Source organism: Saccopteryx leptura, chromosome 3 (assembly GCF_036850995.1).
Source record: "Saccopteryx leptura isolate mSacLep1 chromosome 3, mSacLep1_pri_phased_curated, whole genome shotgun sequence".
NCBI lineage: Eukaryota > Metazoa > Chordata > Mammalia > Chiroptera > Emballonuridae > Saccopteryx > Saccopteryx leptura.
Window position 1 is genome coordinate 84,481,388 of NC_089505.1, and position 20,413 is coordinate 84,501,800.

General features: G+C 60.3%; 1 protein-coding gene across 1 annotated transcript; it reads right to left on the reverse strand.

Moving 5' to 3' along the window:
• Positions 1-749: 749 nt before the first annotated feature.
• On the reverse strand, positions 750-6,353 carry FAAP20 (FA core complex associated protein 20). The gene is made up of 4 exons (XM_066374825.1): positions 6,250-6,353; positions 5,841-5,979; positions 5,493-5,755; positions 750-907 (listed from the first exon to the last, which is right to left on the reverse strand). The coding sequence occupies exons 1-4, from the start codon at positions 6,309-6,311 to the stop codon at positions 835-837; spliced, it is 537 nt and encodes a 178-aa protein (XP_066230922.1). The 5' UTR covers positions 6,312-6,353; the 3' UTR covers positions 750-834.
• Between the last annotated feature and the right edge of the window lie 14,060 nt (positions 6,354-20,413).

The window sequence follows — 20,413 nt, forward strand, 5'->3', positions numbered from 1 at the left end:
CTCTCCCAGCCACTGACCTTTTTACTGTGTCCCTAGTTCTGCCTTTTCCAGAGCCTCGTGCCATCGGAACACAGGAGTTGGCCTCTTTTAGGCTGGTATCTTTCACTTGATAATGGGCTTTTATGTGTCTTCTGTGTGTTTCTGTGGCTGGTGTGAGGCTGTTTGTGAGAGAACAAGGACTTCTGCAAGTTCGTCTGGGGGTTTTGTATTGGACGCCCACCTGCTGGCAGTGCTCAGCGGCCGCTGTGGCTGTGGCAGAGATGGTGTCAACACCTGGCTTTCCGAAACCTGGCCAACCCCTTGTCCCAACCCCACACTGAAAGCCTAAGTGAGGTTGAGGTTGTGGCCAGCTGGCCTGCCCACTGCCCACGGCACCGGACCAATGGCCTCCCTTAAATTCTGTTCATGGGAAAGCTGCTCGGACTCACCTGATGGTCAATGGTGGGCCCCAGGGCACCAAACAGTGACCGTTTCTTCCCCTCTGAGAGTGACCACGGCCACAGGAGGGACGGGTGCTTCTGGGGGGTTGAGATGCGGCTGTGACCGTGCAGTCAGCCTGTCACCTGAGTGTAGGCGGGCCGCCTGGGTACAGGTGCCCTGTTCAGCTGGTGAAAATGTCCACACACCAGCCCAGGCCCATCCAAGGGGCCGGACAGTGTTCTGACTGCAGCAGGCCACCGCTGAGCAGAGGCCAAGGGAAGAGGAGCCGGTGTTCTGGTCCCAATGGAAAGAGCTAAGTCACATGCAGGTCACGGTGACACGGTTTAATATGCAGCATCAGCTCTCTCATGTGTGGCGTGCAGGGCAGTGGCCCTGGCTTGGGATGGCGCAGGCTCACCACACCATGTCTTCCGTGCTGTCTGCCAGGCACTGAGCAAGGTGGCTGTCGATGTCCAGCTGGGCCAGCCTGTGAGGAAGAGGAGAGACGGTCACTCACGGGGAGGGACGTGCTGCCGCATGGAAGAGTGCCTGGTCAGAGCCACTGCTGGGCACTCATGCCCTTCCCTGGACCAGTCGAGGAAATGCTGATGATCTCCGAGGCCGGTCAGAAACGAGCAGAGGTCTGGGAGGAGGGACCGTACCAACCAGGAACGGCTTTTCCGGAGCCTGTTCTTGGGTCAGAGGCTCTGAGTGCACCCTGGACACATGACACAGGGAGACCGTAGGGGACATGCATTCTCAGGCTCCTGTGTCCAAGGATGTGGGCACCCTGGTTTGAGTGCGCCTCTGGGGGACAGGTGCCTGCTCAGCTTGACAAGTGTCGTGGCTCCCGGGGAACTGCTCGAAGGCACGCCAAAGGGCCAATCCATCAGCAAAGGTAACGGGCAGAAATGAGGCCCCATAGCTTTCCCATCAGGCACCTGGGTCTCTTCCAGCAGCTGCATGGAGAGGCACCTCAGGACCATCCAGGGGCTGGTGAGACACCAGGAACCCTATAGGGTCCCTGTAGATGCCCCGTATGGCCTTGCCTGGGGAGGTTGTTTTCTGCCCAGCCCTAACGCCTTCTCCCTGCCTGCAGGGACCTCCCAGACAAGGCACTTCCAGGGCCATTTTTTTTTTCGTTTTTTTGTTTTGTTTTGTTTTTTTGTATTTTTTTAAGGGTTTTTTTTTTTTTATTTTATTTATTAATTTTTAGAGAGGAGAGAGAGAGGGAGAGAGAGAAAGGGGGAGGAGCTGGAGGCATCAACTCCCATAATGTGCCTTGACCAGGCAAGCCCGGGGTTTCAAACCGGCGACCTCAGCATTTCCAGGTCGATGCTTTATCCACTGCGCCACCACAGGTCAGGCTTTTTTGTATTTTTCTGAAGTTGGAAACGGGGAGGCAGTCAGACTCCCGCATGCGCCCGACTGGGATCCACTCAGCATGCCCACCAGGGGGCGATGCTCTGCCCATCTGGGGCGTCACTCTGTTGCAACCAGAGCCATTCTAGCGCCTGAGGCAGAGGCCACAGAGCCATCCTCAGTGCCCGGGCCAACTTTGCTCCAATGGAGCCTTGGCTGCGGGAGGGGAAGAGAGAGACAGAGAGGAAGGAGAGGGGGAGGGGTGGAGAAGCAAATGGGCGCTTCTCCTGTGTGCCCTGGCTGGGAATCGAACCCGGGACTCCTGCACGCCAGGCCGATGCTCTACCACTGAGCCAGCCGGCCAGGGCTAGGGCCATTATTGATCAACTGGCCAAGTTCACTGGCCCAGAACAGAAAGGCCCATCCCTGTAGCCATAGAGGTACAGTGCTGAGCCCAAAATGACCCCTTTTCGCTGTAGTGCATGGGCCGAGGGCCACAAAACCACCAGGAAGGTTGGCACTGGCCTCTCACCAGACTGGCCCTCAAGCCAACTCCCTGCTGCTTTCTGGGGCCAAAGCCAGTTCCGATGGCCTTCAGCGGCCTTCTCAGTATTTGCAGACCCCTGTCCATGTGCTCTGAAGTGCCTGGGGCCACTCAGCCCGTCCTCAGGACCAGGCCCCCCACATGCTGTCTCCAAGGCTGACAGAACATTGTCAGGACCAGGCCTACGTCATCCTGTCCAGAGGTTTGCAGGCAGGGTCTCTCGGGGTAGGGCAGCCTCTGGGATTCCTTCAGACCTTCCCGCAGTGACAGAGCTTTGTCTCAGCTGGATCTACCCTCGGCCTGTGTCACAACAGCCCTGCCTTGCAGTCATCTCCGACACCCAGGGCATGGGCATGGAAGGCTGGCACAGCTTGCAGGGGTGGGGTAGAGGGACACCAGGCAGCTTCTGAGCACAAACAGGGCCGGAGCAGCTGGGCGCCCTGCAGCCAGAGGGGCCTAGAGCTGCTCCGATCCTGTAAGTGGGGACACAAACACGATTCAGGTTCTTCACGTTACCTGGTTTGCAGGAACCAATCTTCACAACCACCCACATGACTTAACGGGCATCAGAAAACCCATGAAGTATCTCAGTTCAGCAGCAAGGGGACAGCACTTCACACAGTTTGTTGAGTCCCTCACATTGGAGGATGCAAGTTTTCTGAGCAGTTTGTAAAACGCTGAGCCTTGGAGGAAACCCTCCTGTGCCCAATCCCTTCCTCAGCCAGAGGGGAGTCCACAGCTCTGGGAATCCCTACCAGCGTTTTTCTGGGACTTGTCCTGAGACAGCAGGACAGTGCCGTCCCTGTGTCCAAGGGCTACACTGGACCCTCCTGCAGCCCAGCCTGTCACCTTGTCCCAGGCCTCTTGAGTATCCACTCATGGTGGGGAGGGGGCCTTATTTCCTGGTCATCTCCCTCATGGCTGCAGGCTCAAAATGTGCTCTGACCCAAGTCCTCGCTCTCCCTCCCTCTCTCTCCTTTACAATTACATTGAAGAACGTGCTAGAAGTATTCCAAACATGCTGAGAGCTCGACCCAACTGCACAGATGCCCACTTGGGAAAAATGTAAGCCAAGCCTCACCTAACTGCTTTAAAGCTCAACACAGGGACTTTTCCCCTCTCTGATGTCCAGGGGCCTTGTTTTAGACTGTGGAGAAATGCAAGTGATCCGAAAAGAAGGCAAAGGGCTCCACAGCAGGAACAAAGGCTGGTGCCCTGATGGCACCGGCAATCTTGATGGCTTTGGCCAAGAAAAGGAATCCCCCTCCAGGCCTTCTAAGAGTGTCTTCTGCACCTGCAATTCTCCCGACGGGTTTGAGCCAAGAAGACTTCCCTCTTTCATGTCCACCACTTCACCCAAGTCGGCGAGTGAGTCAGGACTGCAGCTGACAACAATCCTGAACCACCAGTATAGATGAGAGCAGGAATGCTGAGACACTGGGTCTGGAACTGTCCTGCACATTCTCCGGTGGATGCTACCAGGGCGTCTCCCGTGGGCCCCTTCATCACCCCTTCCACCAAGCCCGACAGATACCAGGAGGTGGCTTCACACAGGCCCCACCTGAGGACAGCCTCTCTAATCTCCCATACCCCAAGCTGTCTGGATGAAGCCTGGGGCTGGGCAGGGTGTGCCAGAGGGGTACCATTTGGGCTCACCCCCAACACCAGGCTCTCAAAGGCTTGGTTCTGGTAAAAAGTCGCAATGAAGGAGCCTTGATGCTGACACCATGTGTGAAAATGCATCTAAGATCCCTGTGCAGGTTCTGTTCTGTGTGTTTGGGTCACTGGCTTGAAGGTTGTTTTTTTGTTTGTTTGTTTTTTCATCAGCTGCTAATTCTGGAACTCATTCTCTTCAGCCTCCAGGGCTGCTTTCGCTTCCCGGAAGTCCAGGGGCATGGCTCCTAAACACAGGGTCTCCTGGCCACAAGAAACCTAGAGCAGGTCCAGTTCCAAAACCTGCTGTCCATTCACATGGCACCTGGCCAAGTTCCTCCCCACCATCCGGACCCCAGGACTCCCACAGCTGTGTCCTGGGCCGGGTGATGCTCAGCCTACATGCTGGGCAGTTTGAGTCTCACTTCTTAGCCAAGGTGGATTCTATCCCCTTACTTAAGATAAGGCATAGCCTGACCTGTGGTGGCGCAGTGGATAAAGCGTCGACCTGGAAATGCTGAGGTCGCCAGTTCGAAACCCTGGGCTTGCCTGGTCAAGGCACATATGGGAGTTGATGCTTCCAGCTCCTCCCCCCCTTCTCTCTGTCTTCTCTCTCTCTCTCTCTCTCTCTCTCTCTCTCTGTCTCTATTTCCCTCTCTCTCTCCTCTCTAAAATGAATAAATAAAAATAAATTAAAATTGAAAAAAAAAAGTTTAAAATAAGGCATAAAGATATACATTGGGGTTTTTTTAATAGAAAAAAAAACCTGCCTGGCGTGCAGAAGTCCCGGGTTCGATTCCCGGCCAGGGCACACAGGAGAAGCGCCCATCTGCTTCTCCACCCCTCCCCCTCTCTTTCCTCTCTGTCTCTCTCTTCCCCTCCCGCAGCCGAGGCTCCATTGGAGCAAAGATGGCCTGGGTGCTGGGGATGGCTCCTTGGCCTCTGCCCCAGGCGCTAGAGTGGCTCTGGTCGTGGCTCTGGTCGCAACAGAGCGACGCCCCGGAGGGGCAGAGCAACGCCCCCTGGTGGGCGTGCCGGGTGGATCCCGGTGGGGCGCATGCGGGAGTCTGTCTGACTGTCTCTCCCCGTTTTCAGCTTCAGAAAAATACAAAAAAAAAAAGAAAAAAAAAACACCTTATAGGTACAAGGCAGTCTGTTTTTAAAGCTTCCAACCCACCACTAGGAGGGTAATGATGGAGCTATACTGAAAACTTTTCAGGGACCGGCAGCCTGGCCCTGCCCTGGAAGCTTAGAGCCCACCAGGTCCCTTAGGGCAGGGCAACCATTGTGGCCAGACTGCAGCCTATCCTCAGGGCCCTAGGCCAGCAGATCAGCAGGTGGACCCCCAAACCTACAGCACTGTGCCCTCTTGTTGACCTCCATAGTCACTACCTTTGCCAACTTTCTATGCATGAAAAAGTTACTTTGAAAGGCAAGCACTTCTTAGCCTTCTAAAAATGTCTGGGGTCTCGCGTGGCAGCGGAGGGGAGAAGCGATGAGCAGGTGCACTCACCCGGGGGCGAAGTCGGCCTGGCACATGGGGCAGCTCTGCAGAGTCTGCACCCCGTCCACCGCCGGCTGCTCTTGGGTGCTGGGGACCTCGCGGGGCTCTGGAGCGGTGCATTCTTGCGGGGACTGGGTAGGGGACCCCAAGTAGAAGCGGCCTGGGCTCTCTCCTCCCCTCGGGGCCGGCGGCAAGGGCGTCCAGGTAAAGGTCTTGGATCCCACGGTGAAGACCTCGGGAGACGCGGCGCGGTCAGGGTCGCACGTGGGCTCCTGCGAAACGAAGTGGTCGGGCGGCATCAGCGGCACCCTGGGCAGGAGGCCCCAGGCCTCCCTCTGCCAACCCCGGGGCAAGCACCTGGCCGGGAAAGGCGGGCAGCGGCGGCAGCTCGCCGTCCACACTCAGGTCCGCGCTCGCAGTGCGCAGCAGCTCGGACCACAGCCGCGCACTCTCGCCGTCGCCGTCGCGGAGGGGCACAGGGCGGGGGCTCGGGGGCCTGGGGAGACACCGGGACGGCGGGTGAGCTATCAGCTGCGTGAGCGACCCAGCGGGGAGCGGTCAGCTCGGGGTACAGGGTGCAGCACAGAGGCACCGGCTGGGAGGGCGGGACCCAGCGGGTGTGGCCCGGGAGGGGCGGGCCCGAGGCGCGCTCCGGAAAGCACATGGGGTAGTGACACTAGTCATAGCTCGGCCGAGGGGACACTGGGCCGCCCGCTCCGGCCGTCCCCCACTCCCCGGCCCCCGAGGTCCCCGACTCCGGTCTCACCCGCCCCCATCGGGCGGCCTCCGGCGACTGAGCCGAAGTCGAGGCCTCCGCGACCGCTCCATCCGCCCTGAGCCCGCGCGTCCGGCGGAAATGAGCGGCGCCGGGACCCCGCCCCGGCTACTGACCCCGCCCCTACCCGCGCAGGTCGCGGCCTCGAGCTCCGCCCCCGCCGGGAACCTGAGTCGCCCCCCTCCCGGACCCTCGTCGGAGGGGCGCTGGGTTCCTCGACACCCACCTCAGCCTAACCCGACCTTCCACACCGGGGCGCTGGGTCCCGTCCCTCGGGGGACCCCACGGCCCGCTCTCAGGCCATGAGGTGACCTCCCCTTTGTGACACTTACCAGAGCAGGTGTCAGTCCAAACAGAGCAGGTGGATTCCAACCTTTGGGGAGACAGGCTGGATTCCGGAGGAGGCCGACTTGCCCCATGGAGCCATTTTCCAGCTGAGGAGGGCGTGGCGGGGGGAGAACCCTCCTTCTGCCTTCACCCACAGGCCTGGGGTCTGCAGAGGCCTTGCAGGAGGAAGAGGAACTGGGCAGGAAGTCACGCTGGGTCCCCCACCCCACCCCGATTAGAGCCCATCCGTAGCTGCCACCTCCAACTGCCCTGCTGAGACAGCCTGAGCCTCGGTTCCCGGCTACGTAGACTCCAGCTGGCCTTCCCAGGACCATCACAGTGTCCTTACAAAAGGGAGGAACTTGGTTTCCTTAATTAAGAAAAATAGAAGTGAGTGATAAAGCCCAAGTTGTCAGCCGGGGGCCTGGAGGGGTTTCCCTGTTTACCCAAACCCGGGACAATTACGTAGCAACCACTCACTTGGCCACTTGGTGGCAGCGGAGGCCCACAGACCCTGGGTCACTCTTGACCTTGCAGAACCCCTGCCCTGAGGTGCGCCCCTGTGTGATTCAACTAGGCTGGGGTGTGGAGTGTGGCGGGCGGTGGGCAGTTGCTCTGTGGACACAAGCAGATGTCACTCGAGTTGCTGGGACTCAGCCGTTTCTGTTCTCCGCAGCCCAGTTTGGGAGCTCTGCTCTGCACCCGCTTGGGCATGGGCTCCCACAGGGCTGACCCAGCCTCCTCAACTCACCCCCTCTCTGCATCACAGTCCCACCTCCTCCAAGCCCCAAGTTTTGAGCACACACACCCCGAGGCCAGGACCCACTTCCCTGAGTGCAGGCCACTCTAGTGAGCAGCCATCCTCCTACGACACCCAGGTGGCCTGTATCCGGCTGTTCATGCAGACCTCAGAGTGGAGGCAGGGCACTAACCAAGCGTTCCCTGAGTACCTGCCCATACCAGGGACTGGTCTGGATGCTGGAGACCCCAGGAAATTGAGACAGGGTCCTCACCCCCCAGAGCCTCCCAACTGCTGAAAAGCAGGCCCTCTAGTGAGTGACCAGTGAACTACAGTAGCAGGAGCTCTCAGGACCCCTGGATGAGGTGACCCGTGGCTGGGCCTGCTCCCATTGTGGGGGCTCCCAGCCCTGGCACATACAAGCTGCCAGCTGACTGAGGACTCCCCAACAGCTGTGTATGGGGTTCCCTGACCGGATCCTGGCTGGCCCAGCTTCAGAGCCTTTCCTGGAAGTGTCACCATACGTCTGCAAACCAGACGTAGGGACGTCCAAGAGGAGTGGCGCCAGGCGTCCCCGAGGCAAAGGAAGGCCTTGCCAGGCCTCAGATGGCCAATGTGTACCCAGCTCTCAGGCCATGCTGGGAAGCCGAGGAAGCAGCTAGGTGCGGAGTTGCTGTTCCTGAAGAGTGCTGCTGTCTTCAGCATCCAGGCCACTCCCGGCCACTCCTGGCCACTCGGCCCCTTCCAGCCCCTTCCAGCCCCATCCTCTACAGACTTCACATGGCCTCCATCCCTGAAAAGCAGAGCAAGACAGGAGTGGAGAGGGGCCTCAGATGGACCCAAAACGCTAGGCTGGCCAGGGGGTAGCTGCCCCGGGCAGTGCAATACAGTGCAGGCCCCAGGGGCTGTCTGGGCCTGGATGAGCCTGGCTCCAGCGTCTGGCACAAAAAGGGGAAGGGCACCCAGTCTCCTTTGGCCTTAGCCACGCCAAGGGGCCTCCTCTACCTTGGCTACAAGGGGAGGGGACCCAGACCCCAGGCCAGGCCTTCACTCACTGGTGGGACAGAGGACCTTGGGGGCCTGGCGCTCTGGGGAAGGCAGAGCCAGAGCAACGTGTAAAAGTCATCCTGAGGCTTCTCCTCTCTGGTTTCATCCGGCTGCTGAGGATTAGCACCCTCCAGCCCCCATCACCACTGGGACTGACAGACGGGCACATTTCCTCGGAGAACAGAGCTGGGGCCACCCGGAGCCAGGCACAGCAGGTGCAGGAGCCCATCAGGAAGCCCCACCACCACCACCCCCTACCACTGCTTTCCGACAGCTGCCACCTCCCCTCTACCCCCCGGGCCTCGCTGGAGACCTTCGGGAGGTGGAATAAGAGTATCATGCACCCCTACAGCCCCACCTTGTCCCAATGACTCCAGTGTCACTGGGGGCATGCCATGGCCGTGGTGGGGCTGGAGGAAGTTTAAAAGTTGAACTTGTTGAAAAGAGTCACGTTTTCTGTGGGGACAGGCAGTGGAGTCTTATTGGAAACTAATTTCTGATTGGGGACAGAGGCTGGTGCTGTGGAAACAAGTTTCTATGAGCTAAAAATCATGTTTACAGAGAATACTTCAGCGTTTCGCAGGAGACGCCCTCCTCCCCAAATAGAAAGTGCTGGAGGGGGCAGGGGTGTCGGGCCTACCCTGCAACACGGAGCCGCCCAGTGCTGGGCCCTCACTGTATCCTCTGGCCTCGTCTACCACTGACATGTTGGTGGGAGATAAACAAGACCACTACACCCCTCACCGCCTCCAAGGCACCCTTCCCTTCCTGACACCTTCCGCTACCAACAGGTGTCTCAGCTCCTGGCTTCCTCAGAGCCAGGGTTTGAAGGATCTCCTGGCTCTCATGGGGGTGGAGGGGGCAGGCTTGCCCCTGACACCCCAGGGGTCCAGCTCAGAGCCAGCTGGGGTGATCCAAGCCACACGTCACTTCCCTAGACCCTCCTTTGATATTTGGGAATCGTTTCTGCCATCAGGTGGGGTTAAGATGGCTCAGGCAACAATAGGATCAGCCCCTTCCAATTTTCAAATGAAACCAGCAGCCAGCGGGCATGTGCTGTCAGCTTATCCACAGCAGGAGGGCACAGCACCCACCCAGGGCACCCTGCCTATGCCTGATAGCTGGGTGAGGATGGCCTCGAGGATGGCCTTCTGCCTCACCTTCCTGCCAGCCTGTGTGTGCCAAGCAGGCGAGCCTGCCTAGAGCCAGGCGGTGGCACTTGTGGGTGTGTGAGCGCCAGGCAGACAGGCTGGATTGAATCAGTTGCCTGGGAAACATCGGCAGATCGTAGGGCAGCAGAACCAGAATGCAGGGTGCCCCCACACATACACACTGGTACAGGGACAGGGTCTCAAAACACCTCTTCACTTTGCAGAGCCATGGGCATCGATGGCCAGGACTGCCAGAGGTCAGCAGGCTAAAGCCAAGGGCCGTCATAGCCTCCAGCCCCCACCTACCCCAGGAGCCTGAAAGTCAAGGGGCAGCTGAGGGGCTGGCAAGAAAGACGGTGGCGTCATTTCCAAGCCCCTATCCTGGCCACCACCTGTCTCCTGGACAGCTACCCTCTCCCAGCATTCATAGTGAACCTTGTCACTCCCATGAGGTTCACATTGTCCCCCCCCCCCAACTGTCTCACTCATCACCCTCCTGGGTTTTCCTGCCCCACAAGTGGGAATTGTAGGGCTGGGGGTGCTGTCTGACTTCCCAGGAGGACAAGCCTACACTCTGCCCACCTACATGTCCCCAGAACCTCAGCGGGTGCCTGGCCAGGGGACCAGTCCATACATCCTGAGTGGGAGGGGACCATCGCAGGCAGCGTCCTCTAGAGGATGTGAGTCTGGCAGAGATTGAGCTTTAAGAGTGTTAGAAAACTGAGCAGCCCTGGCTGGTTGGCTCAGTGGTAGGGCATCGGCCTGGCGTGTGGGAGTCCCGGGCTTGATTCCCGGCCAGGGCACACAGGAGAAGCGCCCATCTGCTTCTTCACCCCTCCCCCTCTCCTTCCTCTCTGTCTCTCTCTTCCCCTCTCACAGCCAAGGCTCTATTGGAGCAAAGTTGGCCCGGGCGCTGAGGATGGCTCTGTGGCCTCTGCCTCAGGCGCTAGAATGGCTCTGGTTGCAACAGAGCGACGCCCCAGATGGGCAGAGCATTGCCCCCTGGTGGGCGTGCCAGGTGGATCCCCGTCGGGCGCATGCAGGAGTCTGTCTGACTGACTCCCCATTTCCAACTTCAGAAAAATGCAAAAAGAAAAAAAAAAAGAAAACTGAGCAGTGTTCCCCCCAATCCACATCCACTGGGAACCTGTGAATGGGACCTCCAGTTTAAGATGAGGCCATGCCGGCTAAGAGCGGGTCCTCAATCCAGTATTACCAAGGCTGGTCCGTATCAGAAGAAGGAAGCCTGGACACAGAGGCAGAGATTAGGGTGATGCGGCCACCAGCCAAGGGAGGGCTGGGGCCATCACTGGAAGCTGAGAGAGGCAGGGAGGAGGTTGCGTAGACCTTCCAGAGGGAGCTTGGCCCTGCCAACACCTTGAGTTTGGACTTCTAGCGCCAGGACTGTTGTTTTCATGGCCCCAGTGGGTGGCCACATGTGCAGCAGCCCCAGGACACTTGCACAGGCTCTTGGGGGCCTCTCCAAGCCGTTGCCCCACCTGCTGCTTGAAAACCCTGCATAGTCAGGTTAGGGATGGCTTGGGGTCCTGAGCCCACTTCTCTGGTTTCTGTGTCCTGTCAGCCATGCCCCAGTGCAGGGGGACCTGAGAGGTGACCCTGCAGACAGAGGGCTAGTCAGCTTCACACCCATGTGCCTCCTGGGCAGAGAGAGTGGGCCCCGCATCCCGGCCCCAGGGCAGCAGCCTTGCCTTATCCACCAGCTCTGTGCTGGCTGAGATACCGCTGTCCCGTGCACCTTGTCAGCCCAAACACGTGGCTGCTCTGAGCTCCTCCATGACACTCCCATTTCATTTCTTCTACGTGAGGGAGATTTGATATGGGAAGCTCTGTCTCCTTCACTGGGCGCTTCGGCAGGGGCTGTCCTCATCCCCTGGGCTGGCCTGGCATGCTCCTGGTGTGACCCACCCTGTGGGGTGTCCAGCGGAGGAGCCCCTGGGCCCCAGCTGTGGCAGTCCCTCCAGTCCTCCCTGGTTTCTTCCTCCCCCCCCCCCCACACCTTCTACCTCTTCTCCTCCCACTTTGCCGGCCTCCTCTCTCCCCAGGGCACAGAGGCCCCCCCCCCCCAGCACTCAGCCTAGACACAGAGGCTGGGGCAGGGGTCAGCAGACGGTTGGCTATTTGACCTCCCTGGCAGTAAAGGTTAAAGGTCTGTGGGGCAGGGGTGAGTGGGTACTGCAGGGAGAGGGGCCTCCTCCCTCCCACCCACCCTCACCGCCCCCAGGGGCCCTGCCATGCTCCTGGTGTTAGTTTACCTGCATCTCTGCTGAGTGATTCCCCTGTACCCCACTTCAATTATTTTATTTTTATTTTTATTTTTTTGTATTTCTCTGAAGTTGGAAACGGGGAGGCAGTCAGACAGACTCCCACATGCGCCTGACCGGGATCCATCCGGCACGCCCACCAGGGGGCAACACTCCGCCCATCTTGGGGCATCGCTCTGCCGCAACCAGAGCCACTCCAGTGCCTGAGGCAGAGGCCACAGAACCATCCCCAGCGCCCGGGCCATCTTTGCTCCAATGGAGCCTTGGCTACGGGAGGGGAAGAGAGAGACAGAGAGGAAGGAGAGGGGGAGGGGTGGAGAAGCAGATGGGCGCTTCTCCTGTGTGCCCTGGCCGGGAATCGAACTCGGGACTCCCATACGCCAGGCCGACGCTCTACCACTGAGCAAACCGGCCAGGGCCGACCTCAATTATTTATTGAGAAATAATTGACGTCCATTGCTGTCTAAGGCATATGTTTTGGTTCACATGCATTGGATAGGTTTTAGCTATTGTTTGTTCTCCTATGGATACAATAAAAAGAAAAGAAGCAGCCCTGGCCGGTTGGCTCAGCGGTAGAGCGTCGGCCTAGCGTGCGGAGGACCCGGGTTCGATTCCCGGCCAGGGCACACAGGAGAAGCGCCCATTTGCTTCTCCACCCCTCCGCCGCGCCTTCCTCTCTGTCTCTCTCTTCCCCTCCCGTAGCCAAGGCTCCATTGGAGCAAAGATGACCCGGGCGCTGGGGATGGCTCTGTGGCCTCTGCCTCAGGCGCTAGAGTGGCTCTGGTCGCAACATGGCGACGCCCAGGATGGGCAGAGCATCGCCCCCTGGTGGGCAGAGCGTCGCCCCATGGTGGGCGTGCCAGGTGGATCCCGGTTGGGCGCATGCGGGAGTCTGTCAGACTGTCTCTCCCTGTTTCCAGCTTCAGGAAAATGCAAAAAAAAAAAAAAAAAAAAAGGAAAGAAAAGAAGTTTTCTCCTTGTGACGAGAACTCTTTAGCATCTGCCTCCGCGTCTCACTGGGCCCGAGGGCCCCGCAGCAACCAGGGGTCATGGGATCATTAGCCCATAACACAATGAGGGACACCAGCCCCTGGCAGAGGGTCTCTGTCTCCCCTTCCACTTGCCAGGTTCCAGGTAGGCAGCTGGTCAGGGCCTAACTGTATTGTCTGGTCCAGGGTGGCAAGAGAGGGCAGACAGCTCTCTGCCCAGAGGCCCATGGACCTCACAGCTGGGACCATTCAGAAGGCAGAAGCAGTGACGGGACCCCCAGACCTCACCCACTCTTACCACCCTGGGGCCAGGGCCTCAGAGGTGGGTGCTGAGCTGCTCCTGCTTACCCAGCCTGGCAACCCTCCAGGCTGGAGAGTCCCCAGTGTCCCCTTTGAGGTCTGCAGGGGACTGTCTGGCCAGTGAGAGCAGTGACTTGGCGCCAAGGTGAGGCCAGGACAGGGATGGAACCAGGACAGACTGCAGGAGGTGGGCGGGGATGATGTCCCCCACTCAGGCACCTATCCAGCTGCTCGAAGCCCCCCGGCCACTGAGCCGCCACTGAGCGGGCTCACTGCCTCCCGTCTCCCTCCTCCCCCCGGGGCCTCCAACCCCTTGGCCACACTGCCGGCCCCACTGGGATACTTGGCAGAAAGGAGGGAGGGCCCGGCTGGTTCAGCAGCCTGGGACCAGAGCTGGCCTCTCCTCTCAGAGTCCCTGAGGCCCCTTCAGGCCATCTGGCCCCTCAGAGAAGGGTTGGGGAGGAGGAGTAACAGGAAGTTGGAGAAACCCCAGAGGTGAGGGAGATGGGGGGTGGGAAGAGCTGGGCTTCGGGCAGTGGAGGGTGAGGCGGCTGGGTGTTGAGGACACATGACTTATTGTGGAGCCATCCTCTGGAGGACAGTCCACCACAGGCAGTGGGCGCCTCCCTGGGCTGCCACCTCCCAGGACAGTGGCACTCCCCTAACCAGCTGCCCCCACAGTGGCTCTCGGGGGGGGGGCTGGAACATCCCAGTAGCAGCTCGCCCCGCCATGCTCACCCCGCCATCATCTCCTCCCTCTCTGCAGTCTCTGCAGGAGACCCAGGCTTCTCTGGGGCCCAAGGCCCCTCACACAGTGCTGGTCAGGCCTGCACTGGCCACACCTCCCAGGCTGGATGCCGCTGAGCTAGGCAGTCCTAGAAGCCACCACGCTTGTGGGTCAGCCTACTGCCATCCTCCTCTCTTGGATCAGGTACTGTTTGCCCCTTCAGGGAGGGGAGAGTGTACCAGCCCCTTAACGCCCAGATCAATCTGGCTGGAAACCCCCCGCCACAAGGCCCTGCCAGGGGTGTAGGTGGGGGCAGCTCCCCCATTTCTCAGATCCAGACTGGAACCCAGACCATGCGGCCATGTGAAGGCCGGAGCAGGTGAGCTGCTGGGCCTGCCCTCTATTTCCACCACACCCCTGCCCTGTGGGCAGCCCTGGTGCCCACACTCTGCACTCACACTCACTTCCAGGGCACCAGCCCCTTCACCTGCATCCAGCCCTGCCATGGAGGTGTGTTCCTCCCCCACCTGTGGGCAGATGGACCTACTGAGGCCCAGGGCCCTCCGTGCTCTTGTCATGGGCCATGTGACGGTTCGCAGCAAGCTGGGACTTGAACCCAGGTCTCCTGGGCTGTGCTGCCCGAGCCAATGGTCTTGCTGACCTAGAGCATCTGAGAGGTCAGGGTCAGGGAGTGAGGGAGGTGCTGGGCACACCGAGCACCAGGGCACCTCTCCCACGTGCTGCGCAGAGGGTGAGGCCGACTCCTCCCAACCCTGGTGCCCAGGTGTCCCCACTGGCTGCCCCCAAGGCCTGAGGGAGAGGACTGCCCGTGCTGACCGCACCCAGCCCAACTGCCCTCTCTGCATCTACTGTGGTCAGCCTCCCTGGGCAGCACCCATGGTCCACTGACCTGCTCCGCTGGCTTGCCGGCAACTGGGGCTGCGTCCCTCTGGTGTCCTCAGGCCTCGAGGCTCGTCCTGCCCATGTCACTAGCCTGTGCCTGTCTCCTGCTGCATCTTTGACTGTGGAAGACCCTGAAAAGGAGTAGCACTAATCAGCGGCCCGGGAAGCTCCTTGGCAGCAGCCTCCTTTGAGGGAGCTGTCCCCCCACTGTGACGAGCTCTGGGGTGCCCAGGGCTCCCAAACAGTGGCTTGTCTACCCCATGGAATGAGAGCCTCTGGCCACAGGCACAGAGAAAAGCCACCAACCAGGTGTGCAGGAAGGATGCTGCTGAGGTCTCGGTCTTCCCAGGGCTTCAGGCAGGGCCCTGCAGCCACAGGGACCCTGTGGCGATAAAGAGGGGCCCCAGGTGCCTGTCACAATCTCCCTCTCTGAGGACCACTGCCCCAGGGCCCACTAACTGCCCAGCGTGCCCAGGACTTGGTGGGTGCAGGCAGCATGGCCACGGGGGTGAATTTCACCTGTGCCCCTCCGCGCTGCCCAACGCTTTTGGAAATTGTGGGGGATGAACCTGGGCTTGATGGGTGAATGGCGCCCTTGAGAATGGGTGATACAGGGCACCCGAGCTCCCTAGAGCCAATGAGGGCACGCTGGCAGGTGTCCTGCCCCAGGGCCACTGGTGGTCAACCCTGGGGGCTCAGACCTTCATCTGGGGACAGCCCTGTCCTGGCCGCTGGCCGCCGTCCTGCCCTCCCTTACCCCAATGCTCGGGCTGCACTTCTGCTCCTGCTTCCCAGGTGTTCCTGTCCTCGTGTTGACATCTCAGAGCTGCAAGCAGACCTTCTGGTCACAACTATGTGTTTTGTGAGCAGGTGTGTATATTCATGTGTGTGCATGAGTGTGTTTCCATTATGTGTGTGCATGGGTGTGTATGTGTACATGCATCTGGGTGCATTTGTGTATGTGTGTGTTCACGTGATATGTGTGTATGGGGGTTTATCGGCATGTTGGTGGATGTGTGTATGTTCATGCAGTGTGTGTGTGTGTGTGCGCGCACACGCACGCGCGTATCTTGGGTCCCTGCCCCAGAGCTGGAGCCCACGGCTCCTCCTGACTAGGGTGGTTCCCACAGGGGTAACTGAGGCTACAAGGACTCAGCCACACACACAGTGTGGACCTTGTGGCTAGAGGGGTAGGTGGTTCCATGGCCTTGCTGGGGTCCAGGCCCCAGCAGTCCCCTGGAGCAGCTGGTTCACCAGGCTTGCCTCCTGCCTGCCTTCTTCCTCTCTCCCTCCCTCCCTCCCCCTTCCTGGCAGGCACACTGCAATCCAAACCTGTTGTTAGCTTCCACCCTGCAGTTGTCCGTCAGCCCTTCCAAGTTAAATATTACTCATGGGGACGAGCGCCCACTGGGCAGCGCACGGCCTGGAGGTGGACCGGTCTGTGGAAGATGCTGGGTAGAGGCCAATGCCAGGCCTCAGCCTCAGGAACCCTCCCTGTGGCATCCGTGGGGCCACTGGGTGTGGGGCTGGGTGGCAGGCCAGGCAGCCCTTGCCCTGTCTGTGCCCGGGTCCCACTAGCCTCTGGTCCTGCCTTTGAAGTTGCCTGTTTACTTAACCCCTGCAACTGCGGCCAGAGTGGGCAGGGAAGCGGGCAGGGAGGGGTCGCCTCAGGGCCACAGAGGGGCTTGAGCTGGGTCAGGGCAAGGGGCCATCCTCTCTGCTGATCACTCCAACCCCGTGCCAGGCTGGGGGAAGGGCCGGGAACAAAATGTTCAGAAAAATAGCCTCATCTGTTTCAAATCAATTCCTCATTTGGCCTCAGTCTTCCCAGCACGAAAGTGGAGGCACGGGGTGCCCCCCACCTCGGGGTAGCCTCCTCCACCAACCCTGACTCCCCAGGGCAGCGCTTCATCCCAGCCTGCCAGCATGGCCGTAGCTCTCGGGCCTCCTGGGCTCAGAGCACTGCTCTCAAGCCCCCAGCCCCTGGGCGTGAACAACAGGCTCTTCTCACAACCCTGTCCTCCACCCCTCTGCATGGACCCTGCTGCCCAAGATGCCCCCTTGGACGTGGCTCCCCACCCGTCTCGCCCTGGCCTGCCCTGTTCTTCCTAAAGCATTTCCCCTCTAATCTAAAACTTGGGGTCTGCAAGCCCTTGGGGCAGGAACCCTTTCTGCTGGCCCTTGCTGGTCACAGGGAAGCCCTCGGGCAACTGGTCCCACTCACACTGCTCCTCAGGCCGGAGTCCCCAGGGGAACCTGAGCTCAGACCAGGGGCCTCCTGTAGGGGGCCCAAAGGGTCTAGAGGAGGAACAGGGACAGAAGCTGGAGAGGACAGAGGCCCAGAAAGGGCGGACAGGGCTGCCCGTGGGTAACAGTGAGATGCCAGACCCCATGTCCAAGCTGGTCGAAGTAGGGGTTTAATTGGAAAAGCCATGGTTACCTCCCTGCTAGAGTCACCTTCACTCGGGGAGCAGGCTTTGGTCTACACCACCACGGCCATGGGCCTTCTCTCCTACAGCCCCTTCCTGCACACACCCTCAGCAGGGGGGACGCAGCCCTAGGACAGGGAGGCTCCCGGAGGCAGGGCTGGTCGAAAGGCCCACCTGTGCCAGCCTGCCACGTTCTCTGCACACCTCTCTGTGAGCATGTCTGTGTGGGGTTCTGCAGATGGGGCCGCCCACCTGCCGGCCTCGTGCCCAGACCTGCGAGTGTGCTCGCCCTTGTCAGACAGAGGCGAGTTGGGACTTCGTACCTGAAATCCATCAGAAAGGCAGGAATGTGAGCTCAAAACCACCTTCTGGGAGCAGAGACTGCTGCTAATGAGACATCTGCTCGGTGTCTTCTTTGCCCTTCTGGATGCCAGCGGGACACAGCGTGATCCTGCCCCTCAGCCTGGCCTGTTCCAGGGGCTCTAGCCCCCCCCCCCAAAAAAAAACCCGACAGCCTGGCTGGCTCCCCTCCCTCGACCCCAGACCATGTCTGCTTCCAGGCCAAGATGGTGGGGGAGGGTTTGGAGTTTATTTAGTCATATGGGGTGATAGGAGGAGTAGGCCTGCTTGGGGATGGGACCCCAGCACCCCACAGGTGGGGGCAGGCCCCCACAAGCCCAGGGGTCCTTGGCCACAGGGGAAAGCTCTCTGACCAGGCGGGGGATGCAGCTCTGCAAGCAGTACTCGCCTGCCCCGTGGGGCTCTGTAAGGCTTCTCAGCCATTTCAGCAAATATGAGTCCACAGCAGGGCAAGCACCCAGGGTTAGGGGTGCTTCTCCAGGAGGGGGAACCCAGGGTGCAGGTAGCCCACCCTCCCATCTTGGTCAGGGGTGGCCCCCCAGCCTGGAGTGTCCCGGTTCTCTGTTGAGGCTGAGAGCAGAGCTCAGGCTGGGTGTTGCCAGGACAGCTGAGTCAAGTGTGGCCCAGCCAGAGACACAGCCTGGTGACCACGGCAAGAGACCTGGGCCCAGGAGGAGGGGTTATGGCTTTTCATCCCGCTGCCTGATCAGGAGGGAGGGATGGAGGCCTGGACGTGTCCACCACTCAGAAAGAGGGCAGCAGCCCTGGTCTCGGTGTTCAAGAGTCTCAACCAGATGCCATGGGCACCGTGGCAGGAGCTGAACAGATCAGGCCACAGACCTTCCTGGTGCAACCACTGCCCCCTCAAGCCATTGCCACTGCTACCATTTCTGATGTGGACGCTGCAGGGGCTTCCCAGCAAGGCCTGGTGCCTTCTGCTCCGGCCTCTGCACCACGGGGGCCCATGGCCGCTCCCACAGGGCAGCTGGGTGGCAGGGATTCCGAGAGAGCAAGCGGGAGGGGGCCGCTCCCGGGCCTGTGCCCTCTGCCTGGGGATCCAGCACAGCTGCTCTCAGGGGCATGGAAAAGGAGGGCGCTGCCACGGATGCCGCAGCGCCGGGCCAACAGGGCAGCGAGGCCGGTGGCAGCCGGCAGACCCTGGGTCTGGCCCGGGGAGCTGAAAGGCACGAGCAGGCGCCCAGGGCGGCCTGCAGTGGGGCCATGGCAGTGCCTCCAGGCCTGGGCGGCAGGAAAGGGAAAGGTGACGTCATCGCTGCCTGGAATCTGCTGTTTGGAGGCGTCGCCATGGAGACCGGAAGGCTCAGGGTGGGTAAAAATAGCAAACCCAAGAGGGTGTAAGTTCCAAGAACGCAAGTCTCTGTAAAGAAAGGAAAGCTTGGGCTTGTTTCTGGCAGTGCTGGAGGCCCCGGGGCTGCGGCTGCAGCGAGTCCACCGCGGGGGGGGGGGGGGGGGGGGGGGGGAGCGGGGCAGCCTCAGGGTTTCTTGGCTCTGCCGCCACATGCTGGCACGAGGTTCCCCTGTCCCCCTGCTGCCTGAGAGCTTTGTCCCCAACTAGGGTGTGGCTAGCGTGACAGGCTCCAGGCAGTAGATGTCTGGAAGTCCCGAGCAAGCTCGCAGGCTTCCTTTGGCGGGGCTGGAAGAGGTCAGCGCAGGAGGCATTCTCCACTCTCCTCCCCAATTCCTGCAGAAAGAGGAAGGCAAGGCTGCAAGGCTCAGGCCAGGCCAGTCGAAGGGCTTCTGAGCCTCCGATAGGTCCCTACCCTGTTTCCCCTGGCTCATGAGAAAAGCTGGAAGTGATGGCCTCCCTGCTGCCCCTCAGGGACTTTCATTTCAGGCGAGGAGGTGGCCTTCCTTCCTGCTCCTCCCAGGACCCCTTGAAATGCCAGCACACGCTGCCTGCACATCCTGTCCGCTGCGTCCTCTGGGTGTCTACTGGGTCCTCATAGGTTACCCTTGGTCCCAGACCATAGCAATGAGGCAGGAGGTCCCTGAACTCCTCTCCCCTGATGCTGAGGACAGACAGAGCAGTCAGTCCTGGCCCCTCCACCCCTTGCAGCTTGCAGGAGGGGGTGCCCACCTCCAGAAACAGTGCTGTCCTCTCCTTCCCCCAGGGGGCACTTCAGTAGGGTCTTCTGTTCCAACCAAAGTGATATCTGGTTGCTGCTCCTACCAAGAGGACAGTCCTAGCTTTGGGGCCCTCGGAGGACCAGGCACCCTCAGAAGAGGAGCCAGAGCACCAGGTGGGGGCTGCCAATGGGGGAGACTCCCCGCTTAGTCCCAAGACAAGAAAATCACCCCTATCCTAGACAGTGACTGTCACCAACAAACACCAGTGTGGCCCTGGGGCTACGGCCCTTCTGTCGCCTAGAAGGAACATCATTTCTGCAGACACCTCTCCTAGGGGCAGTGGGGTTAGGACCTGGGGAGGCAGCCTCCCCCCCCAACACACACATGGGATGGGGGGCTGGGTGGGAGCTCTCTGAGCATGGCCCAGACCCCCTGAGTGTGTGGTGGTTGGTGCTTAGAGAGGGAAAGGGGGAAACGGAGCCCCGTGTAGGGGGAATAGCTCACATGCCTTATGTAACGAGTGAGCTCACTGCCTTGCCTGCCAGGAATGACGGCAGGAGGGTGGGAGGGGTCCTGCTGGGGAGGGGAGAGGGGCCCAGGGCTCATGGAGCTGGAGGGGGCTGCTGGGCCTGGCCCTTTTTCCCCCCTCTCCCCTCCCTGCTACTCTAACGTTGGCAGGACCACAATGTCAAAGCCGGGGCCCTTCTAAGTCACCCAAGACCCTCCAAAGTGCAGCTTAGGGACCCTTGGAGGGGTGGGGACCAGCTGCCCTCTGCTCTCCTGCATCCCGCCCTACCTCCACCCACTCAGTGG